The sequence below is a fragment of the Sinocyclocheilus grahami genome, unplaced genomic scaffold, assembly GCF_001515645.1.
Source record: "Sinocyclocheilus grahami isolate Dianchi unplaced genomic scaffold, SAMN03320097.WGS_v1.1 scaffold1071.1, whole genome shotgun sequence".
NCBI classification, from domain to species: Eukaryota; Metazoa; Chordata; class Actinopteri; order Cypriniformes; family Cyprinidae; genus Sinocyclocheilus; species Sinocyclocheilus grahami.
In genome coordinates this window covers 276,502-291,499 of record NW_015506250.1, presented here as the reverse complement: position 1 = coordinate 291,499, position 14,998 = coordinate 276,502, and the positions used below count along the sequence as shown (strand labels likewise).

At 36.8% G+C, this 14,998-nt stretch overlaps 2 protein-coding genes across 3 annotated transcripts in view; one reads left to right on the top strand and one right to left on the bottom strand.

Annotated features, from left to right (window-relative positions):
• psmd1 (proteasome 26S subunit, non-ATPase 1) overlaps positions 1-14,998 on the top strand; it is a 57,383-nt gene that overhangs the window by 20,065 nt on the left and 22,320 nt on the right. The gene's annotated exons all lie outside the window — the stretch shown is intronic.
• On the bottom strand, positions 2,450-13,224 carry htr2b (5-hydroxytryptamine (serotonin) receptor 2B, G protein-coupled). Its single transcript, XM_016251828.1, has 4 exons — positions 12,913-13,224; positions 11,748-12,270; positions 6,357-6,557; positions 2,450-3,563 (listed from the first exon to the last, which is right to left on the bottom strand). Exons 2-4 carry the CDS (start codon positions 12,022-12,024, stop codon positions 2,671-2,673), a joined length of 1,371 nt encoding a protein of 456 aa, XP_016107314.1. The 5' UTR covers positions 12,025-12,270; positions 12,913-13,224; the 3' UTR covers positions 2,450-2,670.

The following is a 14,998-nucleotide window of genomic DNA, read 5'->3' as shown; positions in this document are numbered from 1 at the left end:
GCCCCCCCCCCCCAATGGCACCCCCGCCCCCCTTGAAGGTCAATTTAATTTAATTAAATTATTTTCTCTATAGCGCTAGATCACAACAGAAGTAATTTAAAGTTACCTTTCCGATAGAACGGGTCTAAACCTTGTTCTTTCATTAAGCAAACTAAATAGCCTTATGTTATTTATCTTATTTACACAACGGCATGTCATTTCGGTCTCTACGTTATGGTCGCGCTCTCTGTGTCACGCGCACACACACACGTGCGCGCGCTCCCACTCCCACTAGAATTTGTAAATATTAAGCCGCAAAACGATTCATATTTAAATATGAATTCTGCATGTCTCTGTGTTAATGAATGGCACAGATGCGCGATTTTGTTTACTACTCTTACTGAAGCGCGCATGACACTTGCAGTGATTTTAGCATCTGCCGTCTTACTAAATGACATAAATACATTAACAACATCTCCAGAACTGCTCTGAGTAAAACTATTCTCATATCATATATAGGCTACACAGAGAAATGTAAAGGTATTCACGGCAACCCGTCAAAATAAAAGTTTGGTTTAACTTGAAGGCATTGTGGCAGAAATATATTACTATTGTTCAGTAGAATGTACGTAATAAGCTGCTACTACTACTACTAAAATGATTAAAACCTTATTTTTAAGGAATAATCATACAATATTTCTTCAATGTTATAATTGTAATATTAAATGACCTTTATTTTCCCAAAAAAATAAAAAGTGTTTAATTTTCATTACTTCAAGGATAGATTAAATGAATGTTTATGCCGTAAAAATTTTAAATGCACAACACAGAATTTCTAAGCAAAAAATCATAAGGCTATTGTAAGAATAAATGAAACTTGTTTTTATGCTTTCAAATAATTAGACATGCTAAAACAGAATTTGGTAACAATAAAACATAAGGTTGGGAAAATGCACTGGTAATGCATTTTTAACAACTTCAAAGTAGCACCATTGACATGTTTTTTTGTACAATTATAAACTGTAAGCATTAGCCAAAACAAACACTTCTTAGTTCAAATATTTCTGCATATTGAGTATGCAAGAAATATTTTCTGAACGCGTAATGAAATCATAATGTCAACTATTTTTATCTGGAAAAAAGTTTATTTAGCAATAGTTTAGAAGAATCTTGAAAAATGTCAGTATCTACAAAGTTATTTCTTACAAAGGCATTTTTGATTCAAGATGAGTCTACAGAAGTAAAGAAGACCTGCCATAACTTAGTGAAGCATTTATTATTTATTCATTGTATACAGAAGATAAGTGGAGATGTGATTTATTTGAGACTTGTGCTTTATTTTGAGAAGATGTCTTATTTTGGTTTCACATTGTAGACCCTGTCTACTAACTTTGGGATGTGCAAAAATACGCCTCTCTTTGCCGCAAGTACGGTGTTTATTTTCACAGTACCGCCAATTATTAGGCTGGCCATTACTTTCACACCCCAAAGCTATTTGTGTCTTTTGGGGGTTCTTAGACATTCATATTAAGTGTCAATCTGTCTCCCAATCCAATGATTTAAGATGGAGTACAGAAATCATTCTAATATTCTGATTTGCTGCTCAAAAAACATTATTTTTTTTCATCATTATTATTATGATGTTGAAAACAGCTGAGTAGAATTTTTTCAGGTTTATTTGATGAATAGAAAGTTCAGAAGAACCGCATTTATCTGAAATAGAAATCTTTTGTAACATTATAAATGTCTTTATCATCACTTTTGATCAATTTAAAACATCCTTGCTAAATGAAAGAAAGAAAGATAGAAATGAAAAATTTCTATAATATAATTTTTAAAAAGAGCTTTTGAATGGTATAGTGTATAATGTTACAAAAGCTGCTTGTCTGCCAGCAGGAGGCGCTGTGAGAGCGGTGATATCATACAGTCTATGGGTGGAACTAGCGGTTTCTCCAGTAATGGCTGTAAACAAAGCAGCTCCGCTCATGAACGCTACTTTATCAGATAAAAATGCCATCTAAACTATTCTGAAGACAGTCGGTTCCCTTCAGAGATACATTCATATAAAACACCCGCGACGTGGTTTGATTTTGAAACGTGCAGTGCTCATGTTTATTCAACGAAGTCAAACGGCACAAATAAATCAATGTATGGGAAACACTGGTAATGTATATCGGAAATGTGTTTAAAAATCGTATCACCGTTATTGAAAAAAATTATATTGCGATACATATTGATATTGAATTATTGTCCAGCCCTAGTATTAGGTAACACTTTAGTAAAGGAACCAATTCTCACTATTAACTAGTTGCTTATTAGCATGCCTATTACGATATAATGGTTGTTTATTAGTGCTTATAAAACTCATATTTTGCGTGACCATATTCTACATCCCTAATCCTAAACTTAACAACTACCTTACTAACTATTAATAAGCAGTGAATTAGATGGTTATTGAGGGCAAAAGTTGTAGTTAATGATTTGTTAATGGTGAGAATTGGACCTTAAAATAAAGTGTGACCGAGTGTGATATTGGCGGCCATGCAAAACAAACCCCTGACCATTTTATGCAGCCCTTCTGAACCATTTTAGACCATATCTTATTGGTTCCCATGAGAACTTGTGGGCTTTTGGCACTGAATGACTGGCACATCTCTATCTTGGCTTCTTATTCGAAGTGTATCGGATGTACTACACGTGGCTTACGTGTTCGTCAGGTTTGTAGTCTTCATTGTCCGTCAGAAGCAATGTGTCCAGCGTGATGTTTGCAGAGGTCTGCAGGTGTGTGGGACGACGGCGAAGAGGACTCTGATAACTTACGGGGCTGATGCCGTTCTTCATATTGTGTTTCATAAAACGTTTTGAGTTTTCGGTCACCGATGGCCGAAAAGAAATTCTGCTTCTCCGTTGCATTTTGGGAGTCCTTACACGTCTGTAGTCACATGTGATGTAGCGCCTAAAGGCCTGCCTGAACGTCCTGTTGAACAGTGTATAAACCAGGGGGTTGATTCCCGACGAAACGTAGCCCACCCATTGAAAGATATCCAACAGCTGTTCCACTAGATTACTGTTGCACCCTTGACAGAGTACAGAGGTCACATTGGTAATGAAGAAAGGACACCACATCACAACAAACAACATGAATACAATCCCTAGAACCTTTGATGCCCTTTGTTCATTGCTCAAGTTTTGCATGGACCTCTTTCCTATGGTGGACATCCTGCGGAGAGGGACCTCGTCCCCTGTGACGGGATGCAGTGTTCGGTCCCTTTTTATTCCATTTGCAATGACCACGTTCTCAGGCGAAGAGACAACCGCCAACTCCTGGTGGAAGACTGTGGAAATGCTGGGCCTTGCAGCTCTTGATCTCAAAAGATAGGCCTTCTTGCGCAGTACTTGGATTGTCAGCAAGTAGATAATCATCATAATTGTGAGTGGTATAAAGAAAGCCGTCAAAGACCCATACACCTTGAAGTCCCCGAAACTTTCTGGTGACAACAGACAGGTGTGGTTGTTGTTGAAGGTGACGTTGTTTGGATGGTCGAAGACTTGTAGCCCTTTGATTGGAATGGGTATTGCAATCCCTGATGGAGAAAGACCAATCATTAAATTTAGCAGAGAATATAAGGTTTAAATAAAACATTGAAATGATCAAACCAATTAAAACTGACTTCAGGTGTGCCCAGTCTTGCTCCCAGAGGGGCACCTTCCTCCAGAGTTTAAACACACCTAACCCGCTAAACATGGTCCTCGGGATTACTTGTAACTTCTAGGCAGGTGTGTTGGAGCACTTTGGAGTCAGGATGGTAGTACTCAAGACCAATTTCATTTACCTCAAACACAGCATATTTACATTGTCTGAATCATTCAGATCCGCTTCAGGTCTCATCTTGACTCGTACTCTACCTTTTTCTGGTGTCAGTCTTGACTGATTCAACCTACACTGGTCTGGGCCTGGAAGTGGACCTGGACTTCGAAGGTATATATCCAGGAGCAGGATTGGACACCACTGGACTAGGTTACTGCATAGTCCAAGGATCTCCAACCCTGCTCCTGGAGAGCTACCGCCCTGCAGACTTCAGTTTGTAGTTACACACCTGTTTGTATTTATCAAGTTGCCCTGAGCACCTTGATTACCTGGTTCAGGTGTGTTTGATTGGGGTTGGAGCTGAAATCTGCAAAACCTAGCTCACCTTGGTGCAGGTTATTGGACTGTGATGTTCAGTCCTGCACCTGGATATATACCTTCCTGGAGAGATTAACTCCAACCAGTGTAGAAGTCAACATCAACTCATTTAGGTCCAAGTCCAGGCCGAGACCAGCATAGGTTGAATTATCAAGTAGCCCTGAACACCTTGATTAGCTGGTTCAAGTGTGTTTGATTGGGGTTAGAGCAGAAATCTGTGGGATGGTAGCTCACCAGGAGCAGGGTTGGAGACCCCTGGCATAGTCAGTCATTCCCTTTGGTAAGCTCACCGAATAGTATTTTTTGTGCTTTTGGCAGCTACCTTCGGTTTTTAAGCAATGCTACTAATTGGTGGATTTCCAAAACAAATATTTGACTAACTGGTTCTGCAGAATCCTTGAACAGTTCAGCTTGTGTGGGGTTCATCTGATCCCGATTAGGTTCTTAAAGGTACAATATGTAAGATTTTCGTAATAAAATATCCAAAAACTACTTGCACAGTGTTATATATTTTATGCAGTTGTGTATGTTATTCCAAAAGTTCCTAAGGATTTGTAAATTTTAAATAATGACTCGTCCCATTGTCATTGTCGCCAATCAATGATGTAATATACGCATAGTACACAACACACAGACACAAATGCTGCTGTACAGTTAAACTAAATCCATTACGGCTGTCACGAATAAAATGCAAATGAAATGAAAAGTGTTGACCGCAGCATTAAATTTAGATCTGCTCAATGTTGCGCCATGATTTTTGTATGCGTTTTAACAGTGTTGCACATTATAACCATTCACACATGAGGCTGTTGAGCTTATGAATGCAAATCAGCTGATTGCATGATTGGTCAAATCAGAGGTGTTCAGATGAGTTTTTGTTCAGTGCACGGCACTCGCTGACTGAATTCAGCTCTCACGCGAATTCTCTCATCATAAACAACAAAGCGCATATGTACGTATGATGTAAGAGATTCATTCATAAAACCGTGTATAGACAGCTTTACTGATTATAAGGGGAGCTTTTTGAGAGCGCTTAAACTCCTGCTAGACTTAAGTCAGTCATAATGTTCTTTGACAGTGTAAATGTTCTTTGCTTGCATTCTCTGTATAGTTTATTCGCTGTTTGAATAACTATGGAAGGTACAGGTAATAAAAAAATGAATTACCTCATCCGTGAACATCCTCCTTCATAGCGTCATCAAACTTCGCCTTTATTGTTTTGAAAATGCGACCTCTAGTAGCGAAAACTTACATATTGTACCTTTAAGAGGTGCTCACATAAGATGAGATGTTGTTCGAAAAAAACTCAAATAAAACTTGATGTAGCACTACGTAATGGAACAGAACACAGGCCTCAAGGCATGTTTTAACTTGATACAGCATCTTATAAGAGCAAAAGTCGTAGCGCAGTAAAATGGTCTTTTTTCGATATTGTGGGACTCTTGTGTAATAACTATTGGAATAGTCTATACATTTGCCATTCATTACTACTAATAATAGCAGTTACAACATCAATAATACATCTTGGATTTGAGGTCTCTCAGTTTAAGTATCTATAACCATCAGCTCCTGGTGCCTGTTTTGTTTCAGTAATACTGCTTTGTCAAACGTGAGAATATGCAAAGTCGTTCTCAGGAGTCCACAGTTTCATGGTCAGTGTTGAAGTGACACAGCACGTGGCCTGCCTTTCATGGTGGTGAAACTGCTTCATGATTCCAGAACGGTGCGTTGAGCTTGTCCAGACAACGCAGCCAAAGTAATCGTCTGGACTGATGTTAACGAGCAGAAATTGCGAGGTGTTTACTTTCATTCCACCCCCACAAGCCAGCGTCCACGTATCACTAAAACCCAATCATTAAGAGTAAATAATTTGTTTGTATAAATAATAGAAGCTCACTGGTCAGTCAGTGATGTGAGAGAAATTAAATTTATGCACATGTAACTTTTCCAGAGACAACTAGTGTTGAGATCATCGATCGGTTTAGTGCTTAGAGACTGGGTTTTGCCAGATTTGTGTAAAGCTATAATTTCACATTTTATTAAATGTAGGTAATGTAATTCTAGAAATGAGTTTGGTCCCATTTATAAGCCTCTTCATCTTCTGGAAGGAAATTGTGGCATTTGTATTTTTACAATTGAAAATGGAAATTCCCTGCATCTTTAAAGGCCAATGGCTAACATTGTATCATACCTATAGAGATTAGCCAGACAAGTGCGATCTTAGCCAGCACTTTAGCTCTGGATTTGAACTGGCTGTGCTGGATTGGTTTCTTGATCGCAATGTAGCGGTCGAGGGAGATGGCACACAGGTGCATGATGGAGGCAGTTGAAAACAAGACATCCAGGAACAGCCAGATAGGGCACAGGAAATCTGCAAGGGGCCATCTGGAGTCTGAAATATGAAGAGAATATTAAGCACTAATCAGTGGGCTGTCTGAATTTAAATTAGGACCAACTCTGAGACCTTTTTGTTGTTTTGTGATGGGACACACATTTTAAAGACATCTTTTTAACATTATTTCATGTACGCTAACTTAACATGGCTTTCATCAGAGTTATTGTGCCATTCAGTGTTTCTGGAAAAAATGCAGGCCAAACCTATTGTCTTAAGTATTCAAAATTAGTATTAACTGCTTGTTTCTTCTCTTCATTCACCTATGAAGAACTTCAGATTAAGTCAAATATGTTGTAAATCACAGATCCTTCATGGTGGGAAAATTCATCGCAGCCTTTGCATCCCCTCCTATATTTAGTGAATCATAACATTATTAAATAAATAGAAACAAGCTTGAGTTGGACAAAAACGGTTCGAAAGATTAAACACTCGGGGGCTTTTGGACTATTCATCTAGCTCTTCAGTGATGCTGTTTATTTTTGTGACAGACATGAAATAGTGGATAATCGAGTTGGTCTTCATCCCATTGCACTTAACAGATGCTGTTGTTTAAAGCCTTTAAATAAAATTACGTTGTTTTCATCTCTGCAGTTTTTGTTTGTCTTTTTCATGCTCAAGTCAAACAGATAAACTGTGTTGTACATGCCATATTATTGCTCTCATGACAATTCCACATTTACCAGAAGTGAAAAGGAAGGTAAAATGCTAAATTTATTGACACTTTTTTTCATAAAATACATCATATAACTCTTAATAGGCTGCTCCAAATACTTCAGGTTACTGGTTTAACAAAGTTGCATTTTTTGTAAACTTTTTGGGTCTCAGTTTTACAATGTGTGCTTACATTTTAAACATGATTTCTAGCCTTCATTGACCTCAACCGTAGTGTATCTCCAAACTTGTGTGTGTGTGAGTGGACGTCCATGGTTTGGAGAGCCTATAACCAGATGTTGAAAACTGGCATGGGTAAGATCACCCCTCTTCACTAAACAGATCCTCATAGAAGCTCCTCAGAGAGGGCTACATTATTGCCAGCTGTGCTTTCTGAATCCAGCATGTTTTTGCAGTCATTTTGGAGGCAAATTAATTTAACCAGCATGATGGTCAAATTAATACAAGTATTAATTTCTGTAGTTTCTTTCCCAAAAATGAAAAAATACAGACTCCAATTTTCTTAATGGTTCAAATATATGCAGGCTTGGTGAGCAGAAGAGACTCCTTTAAAAAAAATACAAAATCTTACTGTTCAAAAACAAAAATATATATATTAGTGCTATATATATATTAGTAATATCAAAATTAGCGTGTTAACACAGGCGATTAATTGATTGATTTTTCTAATTTGACACATTTAATGCAGGTGCGGAGCTAGGGTTGGCCACCCCACTCACAACTGCTGCTTCTGTCTCGTTTTTCTTGACAAGAAGTACGTTTATTTAGATGCAGAACATCTTTACGACCACATAAAACAGGAGATTTTTCAGATGCACACTCCACTTCGCCTCAGCACCAGGCGTGAGTCAAATGAGTGCAGAAATCATACAGGTGACTAGGAGCTTTAGCAGAAAAACAGTAATGAGATGTTGTCAGGCCATAAGTCAGTAAAAACGAATCTTCCTGTCCTGTCAGCCATTATACTGTGCTCGTTGCACATGATCTTCAATTGCATGCACAAATATGGCGGTGCGCACTGTAGCCTGTATTATTTCATATTAAAGCGTGAATGAAATTACAAATGTGTGCATCAGATCCACGTCACGTTCAGCAGCGGAAGCTCTTAAAGTAATAGCAGCCAAATAACCTTATAAACACGCTGCTGTGATGTCTGTTCATCAAAGAACAAAAGAGAGGAAAAAAAAGAAATCAATTGCTTTTGTAGCTTTAAGGATTCATCTATAGCCTATTTAATTTAGAATTTAGTGTTTTGATAACTTTATTCAGTTTCTGTAGGCTATATTTCCTACTTGCTAAAGGGCACATGTAAATGTGACATTTATTATAATGGGTTTATGTGAAGATTTGTTTGAAGTTAACTTAAATTAGAAGTTATTTTTAAAGTCTTAGAAATGTTAAAATTGATAGCTCTCAATTGTGCTGTAATGTTGAATGCTTACAGTCAGTGGTAAAAAAAAAAAAAAATTTAAATTTCCGGAGACATCAGTAGTATTGCTATCAGTGATACTCACTTTAAGTCATAAAAAATGCCACTAAACAAATATTTAAAAAAGTACTGTCTTAATGTTGTTTTTACATTAATTTGGAGATTGCATGTGAAATTATTGCAATATAAATTTATATAAAGTATATTTCAAAACTTTCATGTTAAGTGGTTTAATGTGCAGTTAATTTTGATTAACAGTCTGCATTAGACTAGACTAACCTGCATTAGATGACACTATTCTGTATTTGTGTGCTTGCATTTTTGTAAAATCGTCAATTAAATCAACTATGCAGTTTCTCCCAATCACAGAAACTTTTATCCAAAAAGCCATTGTTGCTCATTAGATTCTAAATGTTGAATCTGAAATAATTTTGTAGAGTGTTAGTGTGCGGTCTCACTTACCATTTTCCATTGCAAAATCCAGTCATTGTAATAGGAATCCATGCAATTGGGAATTTTGCGTAAGGGTGAAAGATTTTGCAATGTGAATTAGCTGTGTTGACCAACAGATAGCCACTTGGTTTGAAAGTGATTGTGTGAGTAGTGCTTCATACATCACTACACTGTTGACAATAGACAATGGATCTTTTTTCCCACAAAATTACGGCTAATGGAACTGCAGCCTAAGAACTAAAACAATAAAAATCTATAAAAGGTTATGTTCATTTATGCGTGTCAAAATAGCAATCAATAGTAATAAAATGTTTTTTACCCAAATATTATTCACTCAAACACATTCGTATATGAATATATACCTCATAGAACCCCCTATAAATGATTTTGGATGATACCTCCATTTTGTTCAAATGTCATGGCACGTGAAAATCATTATGATTTTGCTTAGATTTTGTAGGCGAGACGACAAAATCGTCGTCCAGCCTTAGTTCCCGAATAGACTGACAGGTAAGTGTGCCCTCTCTTGCTGAAAGCAAAATTAAGACTCTCTCTGCTCTACCACACTTTAGGTTTGCGCCGCCAAGTCTCAACCTCCTCATGTAAATATTTCTCTCGTTCTGAGAAACACATTTGTTGTGTGCTCTCCATAGTAGGCTCTTGTTTTTAGCCTTGCTGAGACTCTTTATCAAGCGCTGTGTAGGTTTTCACTGAGTTCAGTCATTGCTTTTTCATGGCTTTAACTTCAGTTACTGTCTTCACCTGGTCCACAGATGTGGACGTGGACGTTTGGTTTTAATGTTTTAGCAAGCACATCTTACCGCCACAAGACTGAAAGCTTTGAGTTACTCCAGTTGGTAAAGGTTGCTTTTATTTTTATGATTACATTTAATCGCGAGTTATTATGTTACAAATTGACATCTAAATTGAGTTACCGTTGTCTTGGTCAATAAATTGTGGCACTCACACATTGTATTATTGTACCCCTTCCTCCAAAGGTAATTTGATTTAATTACCCGTCAGTGTTCATGACTTCTGGTAAGCATCAACTGTTTGGCGAAACCTTTCTTTCTCTTCACACATGGTTCTCCTTCTGTGGAACACCTTTAGAACCCGTTTGCAAGCAACCTGTTTGCTGGGATCATTTTCCCATCCCATCTTCAGTTTCTTTGTCATCAAGGCTTGATTTAACTCCGCTATTTAAGCTAAGTTTGGCCTTAAGATTTTCATCAAAAACATCCAACAGAAGCCCAACTTACCCATCTTTGCATTTGGGTTACGTTTTCTTCCAACTTCTCCAACACAGTGTTTGACCTTTTATTTTGGATGAATAGCATCTGTTAAAAGGTTTTCCAGGACAAATGACTGGACTTAAAGTTGCAACTAATTACATGTAATCTGGATTACATAATCAGATTCCAAAATTGAAGTAATTGTTGTAATATTAGATTATTACATTTTAAAATGGTCCTTATCAGACTACAGTTAAGTTTTTATTGATTACATATTCACCTATTAGCAGTATTCATTAGTGTTCATAATTTATTGATTCTCCCTAATTCTTCTTTTTCATCATTACAATTTTTCTTCCTAAAATAGCCTGCCGCTTATACACTCCGCAAATCTTCCCGTTTGTGGACCTTCACACAAAGAGCAGTCACTAGTCATGTAGCTATAATTTACCAGACTTGTTTTAATTCTAAAAAAGTGTTTTCTTGACATTTCAACACTGCATCAGCTACTGATGAACACATTCTTTTTAATTACCTTGCAGTTCTTTTAAGAACCCCAGTTTAGTTTAATGTACTTTATGTTGTTAATTACAACGAATTGGATATATTTTCTTTCTCTTGGTTTGTTTATATCGATATATAGTGCAAGATCGTGTTGTTTAAATCAATGTGATAAACAAGCTAGGTCTAAAGTAATCAAAGTAGTCTGATTATATTACCTAAAATGTGTAATGTAATTGATTACGTTACTAACTACAATTTTCGCCATGCATTTTGGAATCCGTAACGGACTACAATTTATAAGTAATCTACCCAGCACTGTTAAAAGAATAGTTTGCCCTAAAAATGGAAATTCAGTAATTTATTCACTCTAATGTTGTTCCAAAACTTGGACCACATTGAAAGTCCTAAGGCTCGGTATGACATGAAGTTGAGCAAATAACGACAGCATTCCATTGATGAGTTGTCCCTGTAAGGTTCTTGTTCAAGAGCCAAATTATGATCTAGTAAACAACTGAAACGGACAAGACGCAGCAAATAAAGTTCAATAAATGTCATCAGGTCTAATTAATGTGAAATAATAGACCGACTGGGGTGTTTGGCATCGGAACTGAAAGCCAAGCTGGCATCAGAACTATAATAGCAGTAGCTTGGCAGATGTTGTGTAGTTTGAAACTTGTGAGGCATGTTTACACCAGAAACGTTTTGAAGAGTGCTTGACTTCTGTGTGTATTCATTCGGTCAGTGCAAGGAAACGAAACATGGTCTTTATCATTGTTTACTATAGTTTTAGTGTAATTCTGAGAAACGTTTAAGCTTTTCAAAATCAGGACACTGACTCCATCTTCTAACAAACTCTACAATAAACAGTCCTCCATAATTAATGTTTAGGTTACTTACGAAATAGCACAGTCACCAGAGCGATGGGCATTATTAGCAATCCCACCAGGAGATCGGCCACAGCCAGAGACATCAGGAAGAAGTTAGTGGCGTTCTGGAGTTTTCTCTCCAATGACACTGCCAGAATGACCAGGATGTTTCCACCAATGGTGGGGATGATGACCAGAATAATGAGCAGCGCGGCCCAACGGAGTGGTTCTCCAGGCTGGTTGGATTCCCAATTCTCGCTCCCTGTTTGGTTGAGCTCCGGTGTGGACGAGACGCTATTGCTAGCCATTCTGCTTTGGAAAGTTGTGCTTTTGTTTTTTCCGTGGGCTCGTCCAGCATTGTCACAGACTCCCTCTGGGCCGAGAGTGGTGGTACGTTCAAGTTCAAATGATGCACTTGCGTTTGCTTGCAAGAATCCAATTTATTGAGCAAAAGAGTTTCTAAAGAATTCCCTCCAAATTAATATCTCCAGATGGAATCAGAGACCGGATTGGTCACATGGTAGACAAGGTATTGACCATCTTTGTTCTTTCTCCTGCGAATATAAACATTACAGTGGTCTTCAGACTGACGTATGATAAATACGATTTTCTTCTTGTATGATTAGCGGTACGTGTTCCAGGCCATGTTCGTAATTAAGCAAGGAAAGAGCTATCAGTATTGATCTGTGAGTGTTGACCATATGGAGTCATTTGTGTTCCTATCCAGTTCAATCAGTCGGGGCTGATGACTTCATAAACAATGTTCATGTTTTCAGAATAATTTGGGTTTCATAACTTCATTATAATTTCGAAATGGCTCCTTCTAGCATAGCATTATGTAATGAGTGTTATGAAATAGACAAATGGTGTATAATATGTTGACGATTTTATAAAATATAGGAAAAATCTGGCATTTATACAAAAAAAAACTACTGTAGAATATTAACATGATTTGACCTTAATTTTTTATTTCTGTTATGTTATATATTGCATTTCCCCTACCAACTTTACCACTATTTGAATTAGTTTTTTCCCTCATTATAAGCTAAAAAGAATTCATCAAAATAAAAATGTTTCCACATCAAATTACATTTATATTTTTAACTGTATTTTCTAAATTTAAAAGGGTTCTAAATATATTAAACGTTCTTCCATGATGAAAAATATTGTGAAAATACAGTGTATTTTTCACTTACCTTGAACTCAAAAACCTGAAGATTTCCTCTAGGCATTAGCTTAATTCCATATTATTCACCGTTTTATTTTTCCACGTCTTTTAAGCAAATTAAACAAGTGCTGCTTCACAAAACGTTCCTCAGATTGCGAACTCTCATCTTATATGAACACAGAAAAAGTACATGACCAAATTCTCTGTGGGAACGGATCCAGATATTCTCACTTTTCAGTTGCATGCGGAGGAATGTCCCTGTTCTCGAGGAGCTGGACGAATCCCCAGATCTTCTCCGTGATCACCGGTCTAAAACTTCCATACGTCCTCTAACCCTTCCTCTCTCATTCTGTGTCTGCTTTCTGACTCGCTCTACCTCTCTCTCTCTCACACACGAGTTAAACGTGGAGGAGCGGATGAATGGTGACGCTGGGGTGGTTCCAGTGAACCTGGGGGGTCATTTTCTTCAATGCAGCAAACCAAAGTTTTTCCATAACTTGATTTATACGTTTTCTTTCATTCAGTCAACTAATCAATAAAAAAAAAAAAAGGTTTAGCACATCCCTGCCACCTACTTCTTGTCAGAAATGAAGAAACATGGTGTTTTTGATGCTTTTTAAGCTATTGCGTTTCTATTGAGCTATTGAGTTTCTATTGAGCTATTGGGTTTCTATCCAGACGTGGAAGCTTGAAGCACCCTGCTAATTTTCCTCAGCTGTCTGTATATCCAGATGGAGCGGGATTGTCCTTTAACAGCCTCTGAATACTGAGCGGGTCGGTTCTGTGGTGGATCTGTCGTATTTTAAGAAGTATCGATTGAGGACTTGACTCTCACTTTCTCATTAAATGACTTTTGCGAGGCCAATCCTTGAGCAATCTTCATCCAGCTCCTCCTCCCCATTACCTCCATGTGCTCAGGCTGTATAGACACATCTGTTTCCCACCTTGACATGGTGTAGCTAGAGGTCGAAGCTGGTTACTGAAAACACCAACAAAAGTGTGTGTGTGTGTTTATATGTTGTACACACTACCAATCAAACGTTTGAATACAGCTATTTTCCACATGGATCGAGTCGAGTCATAATTTTGAAGTACATAGTACATAGTACAATTATGTTAGTGACCATAAAAAGGCTTAAAAACAGCTCTGTTTAGATTCCAGAGGCTTATTCTGGATGTTTTTTTAAACTATTAAAAGAGTTGTTATAATAGTATAATTTGTACTATTATTGTTTTTATTAATATTTTGAATTTTTTAAAAATATTTTTCGTTTTAATTTGAGCTGTTTAGTAATTTTGTTGTGTTTTTGTCCTTTTATTTTTCCTTTTTAGTTTTAGGTTTTAGTAGTTTGTTAATCTAAAAGAAAAAAAAATACAATTGTGTCTTGGCAACTAGTAATAATAATTTATTATTTTTTTAAAATATTTTCTTTTATTTAATTTATTTCAAGCTAACATTTTTTATGGATTTAGTTTGTTACTTAATGATAACCCTGTTCCTACACTTTAAATATCATTTCACCTACTTAACATTACAAATTTAAGGCAGAGACTGACCTTAAGCATTTAATTATGATCAAATTAGCTGTAACTTTTTTTTAGTTAATTCAAATGATAATAATCTGACCTAAATGTATTCTTTTGAAATTCATGCAATTGGTTTTATGCCCAACGTTTTGTAGACGTCTAATGAGAAATGTTTCAGTTGAAACTCTGACTTTTGTATTGTGAGTATGTATGGAAACTTAAGGCCAAAACTTTTTTTTTCAGCTAATAAAACCTGAAGTTTTTTTTTTTTTTAAGTGGATTGGTGCTGTTGTAGGGAACTCTTTTGTTTGTTCATTTTACTGGTGCGTTGAATAGCATCTGGCAAAGGGAAACTCTTGAACCATGAATGCCTCCGACTCCTGGAGTGTGTCAGGCTTCGTCTTTTGTTTATGAAAGTTAACAAGAAAAAACTTAAATCAGACTAAACCAAATTTAGGACGGAGCTTTTAGCTTAAGATTTAAGAGGCTGTTAAGGTTGATGCGCTTGCAAAGTAAGACAAAACAGTTCTTATGAAGGAATTTATATATATATATATATATATATATATATATATATATAAGTTTTG

What these genes read in the sequence shown, in the direction of transcription:
- htr2b (XM_016251828.1), bottom strand. Translation starts at nt 12,024, where the DNA reads ATGGCTAGCAATAGCGTCTCGTCCACACCGGAGCTCAACCAAACAGGG. An exon ending in TCTGGTGACTGTGCTATTTC is followed by an intron (nt 6,558 to 11,747) that starts GTAAGTAACCTA and finishes TTCATATTTCAG; the next exon opens with ACTCCAGATGGCCCCTTGCA. An exon ending in TGTCTGGCTAATCTCTATAG is followed by an intron (nt 3,564 to 6,356) that starts GTATGATACAAT and finishes TTTCTCCATCAG; the next exon opens with GGATTGCAATACCCATTCCA.